The sequence below is a fragment of the Carassius gibelio genome, chromosome A6, assembly GCF_023724105.1.
Source record: "Carassius gibelio isolate Cgi1373 ecotype wild population from Czech Republic chromosome A6, carGib1.2-hapl.c, whole genome shotgun sequence".
In the NCBI taxonomy this organism is placed as follows: Eukaryota; Metazoa; Chordata; class Actinopteri; order Cypriniformes; family Cyprinidae; genus Carassius; species Carassius gibelio.
In genome coordinates, this window is record NC_068376.1 from 20,091,196 (window position 1) to 20,111,006 (window position 19,811).

Consider the following 19,811-nt stretch of genomic DNA (forward strand, 5'->3'; position numbering starts at 1 on the left):
GTCTCTGTACATTTCAGATGGAGTTGCAGCCTTCAGTTTTTTTTTTTTTTTTTTTTTTTCTCAAACTAATCTTAGTCAACTGCACCTTGCTGAGCACTTGAACACAAACACCTGAACTCCTTGTTTAGAACCGCTTTAGTTGCCCAATTAGTCTGCTGAAAGTTTTGTAACACCAGATTTGCATGTCATTTACCATCATTCAAGTCTAGTTTTGGCTCTCAGGTTTAAAAATTCTCATAAGCAGATCAGACATGAGAACGCATGCGTAGTCTCTCAGCGATTATTTCTGTGAGTGAGGGTGTCGTGAAGCACTGCGTGGCTGAGCAGACCACTCTGTTGACCGCTGACCCGCAAGATAGCAAGAGCATCATCAACATTAACTTTCCAGCATGCTGTTGCGGCAGCTGTTGATTTGCTTTTGCTGGCAACAAAGGAAGTGTTTCACTCAAAGGGAAGGAACCTGTTCATTACATATTCAGCAAGTAGCAGAAAACCAAGACTGGCAGAGAAGGTCATTTGTTTTTTGTTTACACTCTCACATGGGCCGACTGGAATATGTTGTTGTTGCATTTTCCGTGAAAACTGATATTTTGCATTTTCAGTGGAAATCACGGTTGCATTTTCCGAAAAACATACTCCTCTAACTACAGATGATGTGAGAGTCACAGGTTGGAGGAGAGTATTGAAAGGCCATCCATGGGAAAATTAAGGGCTAGAGGTCAATGGTTAACCCCTTAAGTGTCACCCCCCCTTTTTGGGGGTAGAGCTGAAAAGGGCATGTCCAGATTCAAATTAATGTAATCCTGGGCGGTAACCTGCAACTGTATTGTATTCCTACCTTTTTTTTTTTTTTGCAATTTAAGCTCAAATTTAGATTCTCTTGGCAGCATAAACTTATTCATGAGGATGAACAGCATACAGCCATTTGTTAACATGGTGTCCACTTAGTGTAGTCTTTAAGGAGATTAGGTTTTCATCTGTAAGGTGAAACCAACCTCATATTTGTAAGACTGGTGATGAGGTTAGAAGATTTTCCGCTAAAATAAATTGGTCTCATTTCTTCTTCAGCTCTTCCTCCCAAGCCAACAAAACCCATGACACCAGTAAATGGCAATGGTGTGAAAGAAGCCGCCAGCGGCTCATTGCAAGAAGCAGAATGGTACTGGGGAGACATATCAAGGTAAGAGTCACTTGACATTAGATTTAATTTCTCACTTGATTGGATTTATGTCTGTTCTGCTCTTTCCTCATGCCAGTTAGCTTCTAGTGTGACAATGCCCTCATCACGTGGTGGACACGTATAAGTCAGGTGACAGCTGACCAGTATAGTCATAAGACTGCATCAAGATAATTTGAAAATCTCTCTGCGTTTTTACTTCCCTCCACCTCATGACTTCCAAGTTGGTAGCCTGAAGGTGGAGGCTCACACACAGCTCTTGAGTGTCATGTTGCTCTTTCAGCTGCTCTGCAGACTTTTTCCGTTCTTTTTTCTTTCTTAATGTGAGCTGGTGAACTTCTTTTGGCTCACTTATCCTGGAGGCATTTACGCTTTGCTGCAGCTTTACAAAAGCAGAAAGGGAATGCAATGGTGGAGAGACACAGGAAGAGCTAAAAGTGTGTGTATGTGTGTGGGGTGTGGGGGGGGGGGGGGAACCCAAATCTCCAAAATGTCAAGCTGTCTGGCCAGTTTCCAACACAACCCATAAAAATCTCAGGTTTTAGCAGATTAATCTGCTGCTTAGTGACCAGCTTTAGACTCGTTTGATGTTTGGCGAGTAGAAATTCTGCAGAGATGCTCACTGATCTCTGAAGCACTGCTATCCTTTAACTCGCACAGTCCCTTCCCAGATAAACCAGAGCTGCTTTTAGCTTTTCTTCAAACCTGTCCTCAGTGCTTACTAGTTTCAAAATCAGAAAGCAACTTAACTTTAGGCATCAAATAAAGAAGAACTCCACAGCAAAGTGATGCTGACCATTGAATTTAAAATATGGACTGCCATTATGGTCTCATTGGATAATGTTCTTCTAGTACCATACAACCGTACTAGTACTTAGTTAAAGCAGTGGTAGTGCTTTGAGAAACTTGACCTATGAGAGATCAGATTTAAATCACTGGGCACAGTTTCAGTTGAGTACATAGTAATGAGTCATGTTAATCATCTGCATGCCTGTCTTGGATTCCTGAATTTCTTCTAGGCTTGAGCTTAGAGTAATTCAAAATTGGCTCTTTTTATTTATAATATGCACTGTTGACTGGGCAAAAATCATCTGTGCTTGTTATACCACAGATATAAATGTCTTGATCATTTTGATGAACCGTTATGATTAAGCGATTAATAAAGCTGAAGTAAATCTCATTGATCTTATTGTTTTTCTGACCCAAACATGTTAATACAATAGGGCACCTCCCCTAAATGATGAACTTGTTGATGCACTGCAGCCTAAAAATGTACCTGATTCCCAAGCTCTCAGTGCAGAGAGGACTCCTTCCTCAGAAATGTGGGAGCGTTGCTTAGTCAGAAGTTCCTTACCTCGGCAGCCCAAAGTAGGCTAAATATCCCCCCTTATGAGATGGGCCCGGGGTCTGCTGAGCTCCAGCATGACTAGTCTGTGAATGGAAGGAGGCAAGGGATGTGCAATTCCACCTGGACTATAATAGAGGAGGCAACAAAAAAGCAGGCCTGATAGCATTGCCGCTGGTGGTCAGGAGGCTGTTTTAAAGAGACAGAATGTCTGATTTCAAGACTAGAGCTGGAGGCATCAGTGAACATGTGGGCATGCAGGATGGGGTCAACAGTTAAACCGTTTAAAGATGTCTCACTCTTTCCCAGACGGCTGTAGCAGACAGTATGGTCACAGACCAGTGCCTTTGCCCTCTGCCAGACCAAATTTATTTATATAGCCAGGCAAAGAGAAGTCATGTCTTTTTTGTGTGTGTCAGCCCTTTCCAAGGAGTGAAGGACATAGGGTACAGAAAACTTATTTTAGCTGGAATTATTAAATACTAAGAGCGAGATTTGATGTATGGTGTATATGCATGCACCATTCACCCTTTTCTGTCTTTTCTGTGTAGGGAAGAGGTGAATGACAAACTGAGAGACATGCCTGATGGTACTTTCCTGGTACGGGACGCCTCCACCAAGATGCAGGGAGATTACACGCTAACACTAAGGTAACTCGAAATATTTTAGAAAGCTTCTACTTGTTCCGAACCTCTCCATTCAGCTTATAATGATCTGTGGTCTAACACAATCCCCTTTTTCCCTACAGGAAAGGTGGAAACAATAAGCTAATAAAGATCTATCATCGGGATGGGAAGTACGGATTCTCAGACCCGCTCACGTTCAGCTCAGTGGTGGAGCTCATCAGTCACTACAGGCACGAGTCACTGGCCCAGTACAACACCAAACTGGATGTAAAGCTCATGTATCCCGTCTCCCGCTACCAGCAGGTAAATGGGTTTAGATCGTGGGTGGGGGTATCACATTTACAGCCATCCCTTCTTTTCCTTTTACCTCCTTGTCCTCCCACCTCTCCCTCCCCTGCTCCGGCACTAAAGAGAGTGTTTGCTGAATGAATTGTGCAGCTAGTTGTGAGTGAAACTGCGGAGGCAGCAGGATGCTCTTGGCATGAAATATTACTTTGTTTATTGCCACAGCAGCGCACCTCCTAAATAATTGCACACATCCACAATGTCGAAAGGCCATCCAGGCATTTATTCTCCTCTCCATCGCCCTCCCGGTATCTTACTCCGACACACAGGTGTTCATTATTTAGGGGGTTCCACAAATGTAAGCCCTCAAAAGGCGGTTACAGATTCCAAGATTTGTATTAATGATTCCTGGAAGAAAATTCCTGAAAAATAGCTTTTACTTAGTAAGCAAAACCTACAGCATGTTGCTGCGCGCAGTCCTTTTTCCCCCCATGCGTTCTTCGCTCAGCAATTCATACCAATAACAATGCATTTACTCTTGCTCTTTCAGGATCAGCTGGTGAAAGAGGACAATATTGATGAAGTGGGGAGGAAACTCCAGGAATATCACAATCAATATCAGGAGAAGAGTAAAGAATATGACCGACTCTATGAGGAGCACACAAAAACCTCACAGGTAAGCATCACTCTTGGATCGATAGACAACCAGCTTATTAACTGCAGTGCAAAATGCCACATGCCCAACATGGACACAAACAATTTATCCCATTGCAGAAACCCACTGACTAATGAACCAAGTCTATTAAGAGGCACAGCACTTTTGAGGTCGCGTCACATCCATTGATTTATCTTTCCTTTGATTGCAGGAGATCCAGATGAAACGTACTGCAATAGAGGCCTTCAATGAGACCATTAACATTTTTGAAGAACAGTGTCACACGCAGGAACGCTACAGTAAAGAATACATTGAGCGATTCCGCAGAGAGGGCAATGACAAAGAGATTGAAAGGTACGCAAAGTCCTCCGTTGAGAGCGCTCTGGTCGGCAGCCTTGATCTATGGGTTTCCAAATAGTTCTTGTTTCTCTCTCAGGATTATGATGAACTACGAGAAGCTCAAATCCCGTCTTGGCGAGATTCACGACAGTAAGACCCGGCTCGAACAGGACCTGAAAACGCAGGCTCTAGACAACAGGGAGACGGACAAGAAAATGAACAGCTTGAAGCCAGATCTTATCCAGCTCCGAAAGATTAGAGATCAGTACCTTGTGTAAGATTATCCTTCCTTTTGAATTTCATTTCGTCATCTTCATTGTTCTGTTTGAGTTGACAGGTTTTTTTTTCTTAGCGTATAACCACTCCATTGCTTCTTTTTTATGCAGTTGGCTCAATCATAAAGGTGTTCGACAGAAACGAATAAACGACTGGCTGGAGATCAAAAACGAGAACGTGGATGAGTAAGTCGTATTGTCGTACATTTTTTTAAATTTGAGACCACAGGTTTGATGAAAGATTTCCAGCATCACAACATCTAACATATTTCCTCTCAAAATCACAGAGCCTACTTCGTCAGTGAGGAGGATGAGAACCTGCCACACTACGATGAGAAGAGCTGGTTTGTGGGGGACCTTAACCGAACGCAGGCAGAGGACTTGCTAAACAGCAAACCCGATGGAGCCTTCCTCATCCGCGAGAGCAGCAAGAAGGGCTGTTATGCCTGCTCTGTTGTGTGAGTATCTTAAGATGATGTAGACAGTGAGGTGAAAGTTGTGACAATGAAATAGAAGAACTATTATTTCTTCACGTGACAACAGATTGTTTTCTTTGACTGTAAACCTCCGTGGTCTCTGTATTTTTTTTTGTTTTGTTTTTTTTGTTTTTTTTACAAAAATGCCATATAGTTCACAATCATACACTAAATAACAAACTTGCATTAAACATTAAGGCCATTTCAGTCTTTTCTCTTCACCTTAGCTTAGGTTCAGATTAGGGTTGTGCCAATAGACGATAGAATCGTGTACGCCGATTGTCAGAGATATCGACGTAAGCAGATGTCTCTGTCAATAGTCAAGACCATATTAGGTTTATTCTCCTATTAATGTATTAAATAATAACTTTTTATTTGGCAGCCTGTTATAATGCGGCTATCAAACTGCCCAGCTATATTTAATGTGTTCGTTTAGGTCCGATATTAGTGGTAAACTGCTGGACTTTAAATGAAACTACTGATTTTCACCATTGACTGATTTTGCAGAACATTCAGACTGATAACTTCCGTGCACACATATGGCAAATTTGTAACAGGACACGCAATATGACAGTTGCGTCCAACTATATATGAACTAGCTGTTTGAAGTCCAGTATTTTTATATGTAACGTTAGTTCATCAGTATGTTTAAAAGTATATTTTTTCGATTATTGGTGATTCCATAGGCTCTCTCTCGTGCACCTACACGGTTTAAAACACCAAATAGTTATGCTATGACAAGAACAAAGAGTCTCTCTCTTACTCCACCTATGCATGATAATATCGTGTATCGTCGATCTCACAGGCTGACGCTATGATGATTTGAGAAATTACCATATCGTCCAACACTAGCTCAGATCTGGCCTCCTATTTCCATTCTCTGCAACCTTTTAATTTCCCATCTCGTCTGTTCTAATATAAAATAAAATCAGTTGTATCTCATAGACGTGAGGCTGAATCTGTCACCTCTAGAGCGATATTAACTTTGATTGTCATTGAGCAAATGGATTGCCTTTATTTTTGTCTGACGTTAGATTCTGGTTCTCGCGTTGATCATGAGATCTGTCATGTTTCTGTCTGTAGTGTGGATGGCGAGGTGAAGCACTGTGTCATCTACAACACACCACGCGGCTATGGTTTCGCAGAGCCCTACAACTTGTACAGCACTCTGAAAGACTTGGTCCTGCACTACCACCAGACCTCACTGGTCCAGCACAACGACGCGCTCAATGTGCGGCTGGCGTACCCAGTGTATGCACAGATGCCCTCAGGCCCACGGAGATGAAGACTCGCCCCCCAATCTTAAACTCTCTATACTCATGGGAGGGGGGGAACAGTTTCTGAACAAAAAACATACAACAACAACAAAAAAACACTTGCTGCAACACACACGTCAGCCACCTTGGAGTTATATATTTTTACAAGAACAATTTGGAGGGCATTCTTTCTAAAGACTGCTTGATTTGCACAAGGAAGATCTAAATGTTTGTGAATGTGAATGTGTGGAGAGAAAAAAAAAAAAAAGCAAGCAGGAAGCAGAAGAGACGAGTTTCAGGTGACCCGCGCTGCTACCTAAACTCCAGCTGGGACTTTTTACATGCTCCATTTTAGCTTAAGCTTTTTTTTTTTCCTGCCTCTATTTTCTCACATCTTTCTAAGGTGTTTTTTTTTTTTTTGTCTTTGCAAAATTCTAAAATATATGCAAAGCAGGAAAATATTTAGTTCGTTTGTATGTCTCCATCTCTGTTTGTGTGTTTCAAAAAGGCAAAAACTATGTAGCAAAGAGACGACTGACACTTTCCAGAGTGATCTCACAGTGACTGCTGCTGAACGAGGGGTTGTGGGATGTTTGGGAGGGCACAAGTGAAAATGTGTTGTCTTCTAAACAACAGCTTGGTTTAACTTAACCTTAGAGAGGTGTTTATTTTTATTTTTTTGTTATTGGTTTCTTTTTGGCTGGATCAAAAGTTTTTTGTCCTTTCCTAAGCCATTAAGTTCGCTACAGTTCAGTGCAGAGACCAAAGTTGGCATGGGGAGGATTTTATTTGTTCGTGTTTTTTTTTTTTTTTGTGATCAAATTGGCTTGTAGTAATTGAGTGAAATTATACTTTATACACCTTGTTTGCGAACTACATAAAATAGTTTGGATCTGTGTCTTATGAACCGAAGCTCCACTTTATTTTATTTTATTTTTTTATTTAAGAACCAAAATCACACAGAATCAGTTGACATTAAGCACTTAGACCGCTGCACCAAATTCGAAAAAACGATTCGGGATTTCACTAATGTGACATATGAAGGATTAATAAGATTTGTATACCTGTCAAACACCTATTCAAAAACGTTCTCCAGCAAGCAGGAGCAGTGTCAGAGCAGATGTGCTTTAGTACGTGACTTGAAAAAAATAAATAAAAAAAGTGCAATCCAGGTTTTGATGATAGCGAGGTGGTCTGTCCGAGAGGGAAACAAACTGATCTCAGTGGCATCAAAAAGTGATAATCACTAGAACCTTTTGAAGAATTTCCTTTAAAAAGCCTCTTTATTGCCTAGTGCTTCTCTTTTTAGCAGGTTGACTCGTTCTGTATCAGAAAAGAGAAAAAACACTTTTCAATGTTCGGCTGCCTGTTGGTTTTAATTTCTCACAATAAAACCTTGATGTAAAGATATTCCAAGCTACTGTATATGCACACTGTTCACTGTCGGTACATCAGTTATATCTTATACTTAGTGTTTTTTGTTGGGCTTCTGGCATGCAGGTGTCCAGTTGAGTAAGTTCACATTTTTCTCTCACAGTTTCCCCCTTTTTACAATTTGGTGGTATGCTGGAAGAGCTACAACAGACTGTTACAGTTTTACAGGCCATTAACCAGCACAGACCGCTCTCACCCACCACTGCAACTAACTCACTCAATGCACAGCATAGTGAATTCAACTGAAAACTTAATGACATTATTTGTCAAAAACTGTAATAGCAGTTCTTGACTATTTTATGTTTTGGCGAATTGGTGACGAATTCGAACAATTGTTCCTTTTTGTATGATCTACTTATACATCATTTAGGTTTAGGTCCAACAATTAGGTTTGGGTAGAACTTCCTTTTTTTTTTTTTGGTTAAAAAAAACCAGCAAAACATAAAAAATAATTCATTTTCTCATGAGATTGTGTTATTTGTTTCTAAAGTGATCTCTGTGTTATTTGGGACCAAAAACTTAAGTTGAAGTCTTTGTTGGATGGTTGAATGGGTTAGTTTGGTAATGATGGGAACCAGACCGAGCGTTTAGTCAGAGCAGCAGAGATGAACTTGTAACCTAGAGTTCTAATGAAAACCACATGGAGACAGGGCAACTGATGAAGGTTTTTTTCCATCCACTGTTCATTTCAGTTGCTCTTTCGTTTTGCAGTTGCAAATGACTGTGGTTTTTCTTGGGTGTTACTGGCAGACCTGCCCTCAATCGCAATTCAGAACAAGCTAGCCTCAGCAGATCAGCTGCTTGATTTTAGTTCTGTGTGTGCCACCGTTCACGATTACGTCTTTGCAGCCTTGGTGTCGCCGTCTTTTCTGTGGAACGTTTTTGGCTACATTTTGGCATACATGTTCAATAGCATAGGTCCAGCTTTATTTTCGTTTTATTCTATCTTCTAAATGGTTTGAGTTTCAGAATTTTTATTTTTTATTTTATTTTTTTGAAGCTGGGCCCCAGATGGGCCCCCTGTCTATTACTTGAACTCTTGCATCACTCACCATTGAATGTCTTTAATACATGGATGCATTTATTAATACACAGGAAATCCCTTTTATGGCATGAGTGGATTGAGTATAAAAGTGTCTGAACTTGTTTATTCTTAAGACTGGAACTCATCTTGTGTGTTTTGTTGAAAGTAAATGGGCTTATTTATGTTCACAGAGCTCCAAAGTGATTATTGGAGTCCAGTATAGTGCACATCATATATGAAGAGTTTTAGAGTCGCGTACTAGACTGGTCACAGAGTTATTTTATGTTATTTTCAGGCCATTCAGGCCATGTTCGTACATGATACCGATTGAAGAATTGTTTATAAAAATAAAATAAAAAAGGTTTGAATTACTTTTTTGTTTTTCCTAGGCATTGAGACCAAAGATTTAAGTTTGGTTTGTTTTATTTTCTTAATTCTGTGTCTTAGGTTTTGGGTTGCTATCGCTAGCCCCTCACTTGTCTGGCAAAATGTCGTTATTACTGTCTGTATATTGAAGGGTTCACTGTGGATTGATTGGTGGTCCATTTTTGCCATTTAAAAAAAAAAAACTGATAACAATTTGTTTACCTAAATGAAATGTAGTTTTGTTAAGCCTCAAAGTGAACAGTCTGTCCTAAAGCTAAAGTTCATTTTTGCACTCACTTATTTGTAAAAGCTAAATGCTGTGTGTGTGTGTGTGTGTGTGTGTGTGTGTGTGTGTGCCATCAAAATTTTTATCAATTTGTCCATTAGGTCACTAAACCACCTTTAAAGTTACCAAAATCTAGTGTTTCTATGCCTCTTTTCTTTACAGGATAGTCTTGCATTCAGCTGCAGTCATTGTTGCTTTTTCTTTCTGTGTTGTAAAATCCATATAAAGAAAACATACAACCCTATACCACACAGAAATGTATGGTCCGTTTAAGAAAAATATTGTGATCGTCATTCTCTGCAGGGCAAAAAAAGCATTGGGGTTGTTGGCTTTCTTTGTTCCTATACTCAAGAAAGCATTAAATATTATGTTTTTCTTTTTTCTTCTGGAAGTTTTCAGGGACATAAAAAGCATTGCATTGGGAATTCGTATGAGAGACATTTACTAGAGTGCTTTTTTTCTATCTTTTTTTGTATTGAAGTGGGAATGGGGCAAGCTCACACATTATAACAAGCCGGCAGAATCAACAGTGCATTGCTTCAAAAGCTCAGAGGGTTTGGACATGTACCAAAACAACCTTTCTTGACTCATATCCGCTTGAGTTTTCAGTTAGACTCTGTACAAAGCAGGAGTTATGACTAGAAGATCTGGCTAAGGTTATTTCCAGACTGTTAACTAGCACTGGCTATTGCCCCCTTGTGCAGTTCTGCAAAGTTTTATTTGCAGTCAGGTTGGAATATTCTGTGATTCTCATTGGGAGTCTTTTGTGTTCTTACCACAGCTGTCCCACCATGATATCCAGCACATTTCTTATATATATATATTAAAAATATAGCTAACAAAGGTTTTTAAAAAATGAAAAAGAAAAAAAAAAAACTCACTCTCCTTCCCACTTTGACATACGTAAAACCCAGCATGCTTCTTTGGTACTCTTGACTGTTGTTTTGTGTAAAAAAAATAATAAAGTGAAACAAAAAAATAATGATGTGGAACAAAAACTGTCAATTGTATGTTTACGGTGTAGTCTTATATAAATTTTAATATAGCTTATGATTAAAAAAAGTCTGCTTTTTCAGCTGAAATAAGTTGGAGCCCTTTGTTGCGTTGACTAAAAGCAAAATGATGCTCACAAAAACTGAGATAGAGGAGCTGAAGCAATAGACAACAGTGTGTTCGGTACTGTTTGCACAACCTGTAACGTGTAGATGCATCTCACCTGAGACCATTAAATGTTTTCTTCACACTCACACCTTATTGACCTAATACTCACTTTTATTCTGCATAAATCTAAATGTTTCCTTAACACCAGCAGTTTTCATCTCGGGTTTTTTATAGACTCAGCTTGAGCAATAAGCCACGGGCTCTCGATGTCCAAAAAAAAATAATAATACTGCAATGAAAATAATCGTGTTGCTCCGGCTCCGGTCCATTAATGCTTCTATAGCGAGTGTTTCATGTCTTTTACAAGTTATGGCACAAAAGGACATGAAATACTTCGCTCTGCATGTAGAGAACAAGAAATGTCAGAAATCCTCTCTCTCAGTATTTGAATATCATTGTTGCTTCAGACTTATCGGTATGCTTCAGTTACGATTTCCACCACAAAACATTTTCTCGTATCTGTTACGGTCGTTTGTATTGGTTGTAAACGCTCCATTTGTTATGAGGTGAACTCATGTATATGCTCAGTGGAACTCCACAATATTCAGTTCTCTTGCAGAATAAAGAAAATATTTTGTTCAAGTCTGTCTCTGCGTGTTTTTCCTAATTTGTTGGTTCAGGTGTTTTTTTTAATTATTGGTTATAGCCTATAATATAAATGACTTGCGTAAATGAACTTCAGATTTAAAAGGCTGCACTAATTCAATAAAACATTAGGGTAAAACAAGCTACTTGTATTCATTTATATTTAGTACAATCTAACTTTTTTCCTTAAAATATGGATCAACACGGTTAGATACGCAAATACATTACTTCATTTTAAGGTGTTCTTGTTACAGTGTAATTATTCAAAAGTACTGAATAATATTAATTAACTACATGTACTTTTTATATAGTTTGGGTTAGGGTTATGTGCATGCAATTATGCATTATTAATTATTATAATAGTAAGTACATTTGTAACAAGGACAACTTAAAAGTGTCACCGAAATGTTCAATATTTATTATAAACTATTACTATTTCAAATGAGGACTGATCTAAATGTTTAAATAAAATTGTTCACATTTTGGGTGTTGGCAAAAATAGAAAATACCTAATATTATGACACCACTATGAGTATAAAAAGCACTATAACACTCACCAGAGCCTGTGTGACCTTGACAAGTACCCTCAGGCTGTAAACGTACTTTTTAGCATTGCCTGATTTTACAAATGCTTTTATAAATATCAGCCTGTGTTGATGGTAAATACACAGCTGTGACATTTTTGTAAGTGCTGTATTTTTATGAAAAGAACAGTTTGTACTATGTCCTGGTTAAAGATGCATACATTTTACAAGTTTAAAATATCTTGCTATCTATATGCGAAGCATTAAAGTAAGCTCCGGTGACAGATTGTTTTAAAGAAAAGGTTAACATCATAATATCAAGTAAAAAATAAATAAATAAAAAGTTGCATTGTATTAAAAATTTAATTCAGATTCATTTCAAAGGAAATATTCCTATTTTTAAAACAAATGTCTCAAGAATTAGTGGAAACCCGCACTTGTTTTGGTAGAGAAAGTCTGATATTATTCCTGGATTCTTCATCCATGTCCAGACTGTTCTGACCTGCTCATGATTCTAGATCAAGGACTACGCTTTGTGTAAGTCCTCTGAGTATCAGTCAGCACTGTGATACACTTTGTGCTAAGGCTGAGATGGGTTAGTTAGTTACAAAATGTAAATTATATTATAATAGCAACCTAACTCTCTTTGAGTAGTTTTGCACATGAGCAGAGCTGCTAGAATAGACAGTGTGCATGATGTATACAGCTGACCCAGAAGTCATTGTGAGTGTCTTATCTGGCCCTGGCAGGCTCATTAAACTCGATGTAAATCATTGGAAATGGAGACGAGAGGTGCTGACAGCTCATATTCGTTAATCTATAAAGGCCAAGGGGCAGCCGATCTTTACATCCTTTATCAACTGCACTCGTCCAGTGGGAGCGTGGGGTCATTGGGTAGGATGGAGTTTGAGCCCCCTGTGTCTCCTTGCTAGAACTTTAGAAAACACAATAATAGCTAAATCAATAGCCTCCAAGTCGTGGTGTGCGATAATGTCGTGAGTTGATAGTTTGAGTTATTAAAAGGGGGAGTTTCCCTCAGACCTCACCAAAGATATTAATCTAGGATTTGATTGTTTTGCTGAACTCATTGTTAATTTTTTTTTTCAACAGTGCTACTTGTGTAAATATGATCGCTTTAAAGAAATGATCGCCTTTCAAAAACTGTAACCTTTGAATACTGCCACCAAGGCATTTTTCAGTTCTGTCAGAAATCGCTGTGAGACACATTTGAGTCATCTCACCTCCCAAAAGACCATTGCTTTGGGCACTAACCTTGCCTTCACATTCACTTTGTACGTTCTCAAGCTAAAAATTCCTATGTAGACCATTACTATCAACTTAGACACATGTAGTTGGCTGGCTAAATGGCAGAGCCAGCTGAGGATCCCAGAAAAATCCTAGCACGATCCTAATAAACTGCAAGAGAAATGGTGAGAATTTCTTGATGTGTTGATCAAAACTGCCTCAGCTAGTAGGCCTAATCAATTTTCTATTATTTTGGTGCTATTGTGGTTTTGAATCAATCAATTTAATTATAAAAACTTAAGCTATTGCAAAGATTAGACTGAATATGACAATATCGTTGCAACAATGACATTATTAGGGGAATAATTTTACAAAGTTATAGTTAAGTGCAGTATTTTCTTACAGTCCACAGCGTAAAACTCACACTGTATACAGTAAATCTTGTCCATGTAATTTCTCAGTGGGAAACATAATTCTGATTTGTCTGATAGCACTTCAGATTAGGTTTGTCCTTGGTCTGTCGATTGGAGGTAAACATCCAAACGCTTAAAAGGATGGAGATATCCTTTAAAATGTTCGACTGTGATAAAATGGAATCAAAATGATGCGGATAACCAGTTAAGTTACCTTGAATTATCCATATTCTCTTTGGAGGGATTCCTACTCGCCATGATCTTCCATTAAGCCATCCAAATAGTTTCCTGCTGATTACAATCATATAATTCAATTATCTGATTAGACATTGCATCATCCTTTTACCTAATGGGCACACATTAGATCTCTCTTTCTTTCTCTCTGTGTACAGCCCACAGGCAACAGTCTTACTGAAAAAATATCTTCATAGTTTTCCATACCTTGTTCCCTCCAATATTTTATATCCATACAAAGTTTCCTTCATTTCAAATTAAACGTTGACTTTGTTTTGGTTCCTGTCCAAGGCAGATGTGTACTGTATGAAGACAGTGTGTGAAGCTGCTGTGACTGTTCAGTGACATCCTTTCTCTGACAGGTTATGGGTTTTGAAATTCGCTGCCAATCCTATCACATTTCCCTCTGAGCGCTTCAAATATCTGGCACAAAAGACTGACATAGAGGAATTGTTTTTCTCCACATCCCTCCTTTTGCTGTGCTGAGTAGTGTGCTGAAAATACTAACAAAATGCATGGAAAAGTATGAGAATATAAATATTGGAGACTAGCCTATATCAATAAGTGGACAGTTTATTAGAATTTAACAACTTTTTAACTACTTCTGTTTTCAAATTAATGGTTATTGTTAACTACAACTAAACCTAGTAAAAATAAAGCTGGGGTCTTTTTTATTATGTGGTTTAAGGTTCAAAAAACACATTATTTTCCACATAATGTACATTATTGTTTCTCCTCTATGCCCCACCTTCTGAAACGCATCGATTTTTGCAAGGCTCGTCATCCTGTGAAGCATAGTTTTTCTGATTTGCCAGCTATCCAGTTCATTTTGATTGGCCAAAATGTTTCAAGCGTCTGACGGAAATGTTACGCCTCTCAACATATACTGTTATGGTATGTCCCGGTCAGAAAACCAGCATGACAGGACAAAAACGATAAAACCCATTACAAACGAAGCAGTTGTTGCATCCAGTGGGAACATAATTACTGATTATAATGACTTATACTATCTTTTTGCGTAAACATAAAACCATGTCTGCATTTGTGATCGGAGAAATGACAAACAACAAATGCTACTCTACACTGCTCAAAACTCTCACTTGGATCATCAGTGTCAAATCCTTTACATATGTAAACCTAATTACATACCGTGAGTCAGACGCGCCAGACTGACCTTGTAAAGAGTGAGGAATATCCCGGTGGTCCACGGTGAAAGCCGATCCGGCGATCCACAGCGCGAAGTTGATATATTTCCTCAGCGACCAGCACGGATCAGCTCTAGGAATGACGAAGCGGATATCATGCTCTTTTGGAAGGCAAAACAAAGTAGTATCACTTTCACAATGAATTGAACAGCTTCTCCATGAAATTGTGCCGGTGGCAACAGACAGAATAAAATGTATGCCTTCTTTCATTGCATGAACATTTGGGAGGTGTTTTGCAAATCTTCCCACATAGTGACATAGAGATGTGGGGGCGTGTTTAAACGAGCCATTTAGGGGGGCGTGGCAGAGTTTTAAATTTGATAATGAATATCTCTCTGGATTGCAACTTTACAGATCTTCTTTATGCATCAAGAGCTTGTAATACTCCAAAGATAAAGGAACATTTGAAATCACATCATATGACGCCTTGAAATAAAATTAATTATAAATATTAGGCTGGATGATAGTTTATATAGTGATACTGGACAATTTTCAAGGCCTTGACTACTCCCAGCAAAGAGAGAAGAAGCTGTCTGCATCTGAAGCCTCTTCACCTATAGCACTCATATCTCTCCAAACATCATGACAAGAATTTTTCAAGCTCCAGACAGACAACCTTCAGAGAAAGGTCTATGTTGAACCTTGCTTGATGGGATGCAGACCCCCGTGTGATGGTAGCTATCATAAACAAGGCCTGAGTTCTGATGAATGTGTGTTCATAAAATGAAAATGACTCACTGCTGATGTGACTCAGGACAATCAAAGTTTGCACGCATTAGCATCTGTAAAATGCTAATAAAACGGCATGTAACTAAAGCTGTGCTCATGAGTCATCATCAATCTAGTTATTACTGGTCAAAGTAGCACAACGTTTCCCTTAGAAGACATTATGGTAACACTTTAGAATAGATAACACTTATCTATTTTTCTCAATGAATTCTTAATTTGCTGCTTATTAATAGTTAGTAAGGTAGTTGTTAGGTTTAGGTATTGGGTAGGATTAGGGATGTAGAATAAGGTCAAGTAGAATAAGGCATTAATATGTTCTTAATTAGCACTAATACATGGCAAATAATCAAGTAATATGCATGCTAATAAGCAACTAAGAGGTGTTACCTATTCTAAAGTGTTACCGACATAGGCTAGTTCACCCAAAAACATAAATTCTGAAATTTATTTCCTCTCATGTCACTCCAAACCTATAGAACTTTCTTTCTATTATGGAAAACAAAAAGAGAATTTCTGCAGAATATTCAGACTTCTCTATTCCAAATAATAAAAACCAACAGGGATTTGGGCCCAGCTTGTGAGTCAGTACACTTTTAAAACTTTCTAAAATGTACATTTTAAATGAACTACAATTCTGCTGGGAACGCTTCTACTGGCATGCTTTGATCTTTACAGCAATGTTTCTAGAGGCACACATTTCCTTTCATCAGGTTCTGGAGCTAGATGTTGCCAAAGCATAAATCCAGTGGAAAAAACTTATTAAGGAAAACAGAGAAATAGAGTGTGTAGAGGGGGGTGTAGAAAGCGAGTAAAAGAGAAAGATGAATGTTGGGCTTGGCAGAGGAGCTGCAGATGTTGGCAGGACCGGAGGAAGGTGGTGGAGGAGTGGAAAAGAGAGCACAGCTTTGCAGATACAGTATCTCCAATAAAAAAGGAAGAATAATCACATGTTTACGGATGTTGGTGGGGGGGGGGGGGCAGTGGCACAATGCTGTTTCATGCATTTATAGTTGTTTACAGTGTTAAAGAGTTGGATTCTCCTGCTAAGCATGGACAAAGTTTCAAAAAAACTATTTGGACATATGACCGATTTTTTCTTTGCCAAAAATCTTACTTCCGGGTTCGAACAAGTTTCAGAGAGTTTTATTTTTTTTATTTTTTTTTGGCTCTCCATGACATAAACGATGGTGGAACACCTTATATGGGCATTTCTCCAGGAAGAACACGCCCACGGACGCATCGACCAGCGAGTGTGAGATTACACCCATCAACACACTTCATCTGGCAGAGGTGCTGTACTGGAATTGCTTGGGTAGAATGTCTACAAAGAAATGTGTTTTTGGTTGTAAGGGAAAGATAACTTCCTAAAGAACCCATTGTTATGTAAACGGTGGATACAGTTTGTTTTTCCGGGGGAGCTAAGTGTGTTTGTTGACAAACATTTTATAAACGAGGCCCAGTTCGACGCTGGACTTGCATATTGTTTGATACTGAAAGTTGGAGCGGTCTCAGCCATAAAAGATCCCGGTCATAATTCAGAACTGCAGACGGTAAGTGGCATCACTCTTTAGCTCCGCCCCCAGAGCGCGCCATCAGAAGTTTGGCTTTTTCCATAAAGAATCGTAAAGCTGTATCTTTCTTTTATAAACATAAAACTAAATATTTTTGGAGATATGAAGGATGCAGTACTACTACTCAAGATTAACATGAGATTGGGTGAAACTGTGTATGTTATATCCCCTTTAAGACAGGTGTCTGTGACTCCTATTGGGTCACAGTCAAAGGTGGTACAGCAGGAGGTCTGTTAATTGTGGTTGTTGTCTCAAACAAATTTTTGTGAAGCAATGAAAATATGTGTTAAGTGTTAAGTTTACTTTTATATATCTTAGGTATAAAGTATAGTAATTTAAGCAAAAGTTAAAAGCTAAAATATACATACAATACTTTTTTGTGTGTGTGAGCTTGTTTATGTGGTTAACGAGGACACAAATTTGTATAATGACATGGGTATGACACAGGTATTACAATGAGGAGGTGGTTTATGAGGACATTTTTAGTGTCCCCGTAATTCAAAATGCTTATAAATCATACAGAATTAGTTATTTTGAAAATCCAAAAATGCACACAAAGTTTCCTGTGAGGGTTAGGTTTAGGTGTAGGGTTGGGGTAAGGCAATAGAAAATACAGTTTTTACAGAATAAAACCCATTACGCCTATGGAGAGTCCCCATAAACCACATATACCAACGTGTGTGTGTGTGTGTGTGTGCGAGTGTGTGTGTGTGTGTGTGTGTTTAAGAAGTCTTTTTTGCTCACCAAGCCTGCATTTATTTGATCAAAAATACAGTAAACCTGTAATATTGCAAAATATTATTACAAATAAAAATAACTTTGCATTTTAATATATTTAATATAAATTTAATATAAATATAATCTAATTTAGATTATTAGATTATTAATATTATGGCTTAAACGAAGCAGGCATATAAAATGTAACAGGAGGTCTCTTCTCCATGAACTTGTAGGAGACCTAGATGATAAGAGATGTCCAGAATGAGCTCTTAAAAGCAGATTTTTTTGTGTGTGTGAAAGCACTATACCTTTGTTCTCAAGACTGTACATGTCACTTGACACTTTGGTGGAAAATGGAGCACTATTCTCTGTGACAGTGTTTACATAAGGGTGGTGCTGTGTGTGTGTGTGAAAGAAGGTTAAATTACAGGATATGTGGTCAGGCCACTATAAAATCTGCAAAGTAATGTTTATAAATATAGCAGTGACCTACAGGTCCCTTTCAATGGCCTTCTTTTAACCCTGTGTCTATTATAGGTCTGTGATGTTGGCTTGTGGTACAGTCGGCAGTTTCTGAATGAGGGCTAGTGTTCTTCTGGACCTGGGGGGGGGGGGGGACTGTTACACTTTAACGGCAATGTTTGTCCATCCTGTGCTCAGGTTAAAGAAACTCTGGCATATTTGTTCAAGCTGTGGCCTTGTTTTTTTGATGCTACGACCCGGACCGCATGTTTGAAATAAGCTCCAGTTTCCCTGGCGAAGTGAACAGGGAAGCCACAACATTATGAGAGAACTATGCAGCAGATGTGCAGCTCCTATTTCAATGGTTTAGTGAATGTTAAGTCCTTGCTATCTATGCTTTCACTGGCTGGACTGCAGCAATGTGAAAAGACATACGAACAGTTTGACTGGAGATTAGGCTAGTTCAGGTATTTACACCGTGTTGAGTGCTGTAAACCGACACATGAAACAAAATATGTGAACTTTTGCAGTGCTGAAAACAAATGTGGAAAATTCTAAAACGCTCATTTGGTGCTCAAAAAAAACATTTATTATTATTCCTGCCAAATTCACCTTTTACATTTAAAGGAAAAACTGACTTTAGAACTAACACTGCACAACATTACATGCATTTTAAAGAGTTGACAACAGTTACTCAAACTTTCCTCTGTCATACATTAATGGAAGACACAGAGATGTCGCATAAGGAATTTTTCTTTGACCAAAATCCTAACAAAAGAAAATAAGGGAAAGGGCAGTGAAGAAATGGAACAATGCTGAAGGAAGGGTTAGACAAACACAATGGAAAAGTGGACTCAAAATACCCTCATATGCAAAATGGAAGAGTTTTAATTTTGGAAGGACGTGTACGCCGCTTTGCCCATGTAGAGATTATTTAATTTTGCTTCTCACTAGACTAGGCTTAACATCAGGCATGAAACTGAGTTAGACCAGGAATACAGAGAAAGAAAGAAGATAGACATTAAAGTTTGTCACCTCAATTTTATGTAGAAGCCCAAACAGAGCAAAAATAGTAGCTGATATCTGACAAAGAAGTAAGATTAACATAAAATGCATATAAATATTCGTTTTCACTCTGTATCTCCCGGTAATATGTGAAAGTGAAAAAAGTAAAAGTCATGACATTTGCCAAGTATGGTTACCCATACTCAGAATTGTTGCTCTGAATTGAACCCATCCAAGTGCACACACACAGCAGTGAGAAGTGAACACACTGTGAACACACACTCGGAGCAGTGGGCAGCTATGGATCCAGCGCCCAGGGAGCAACTGGGGTTTCTGTGCCTTGCTCAAGGGCACTTCAGCCAAGGGTATTGAAGGTGGAAGAGAGCGCTGTTCATTAACTCCCCCCCACCGAG

The 19,811-nt window shown here is 38.7% G+C and overlaps 1 protein-coding gene across 3 annotated transcripts in view; it reads left to right on the forward strand.

The window, feature by feature from the left end:
• Positions 1 to 11,287, forward strand: part of LOC128015645 (phosphatidylinositol 3-kinase regulatory subunit gamma) — a 158,700-nt gene extending 147,413 nt beyond the window's left edge. For all 3 annotated transcript variants that reach the window (XM_052599675.1, XM_052599674.1, XM_052599673.1), the window contains 9 exons: positions 1,069 to 1,180; positions 3,074 to 3,172; positions 3,271 to 3,451; positions 3,984 to 4,109; positions 4,300 to 4,442; positions 4,525 to 4,701; positions 4,814 to 4,888; positions 4,990 to 5,160; positions 6,262 to 11,287. In XM_052599675.1, the coding sequence (XP_052455635.1) occupies positions 1,069 to 1,180; positions 3,074 to 3,172; positions 3,271 to 3,451; positions 3,984 to 4,109; positions 4,300 to 4,442; positions 4,525 to 4,701; positions 4,814 to 4,888; positions 4,990 to 5,160; positions 6,262 to 6,463 (1,286 nt within the window). In that variant the 3' untranslated portion in view covers positions 6,464 to 11,287. The remainder of the gene's footprint in view (positions 1 to 1,068; positions 1,181 to 3,073; positions 3,173 to 3,270; positions 3,452 to 3,983; positions 4,110 to 4,299; positions 4,443 to 4,524; positions 4,702 to 4,813; positions 4,889 to 4,989; positions 5,161 to 6,261) is intronic.
• The last annotated feature ends 8,524 nt before the right edge of the window (positions 11,288 to 19,811 follow it).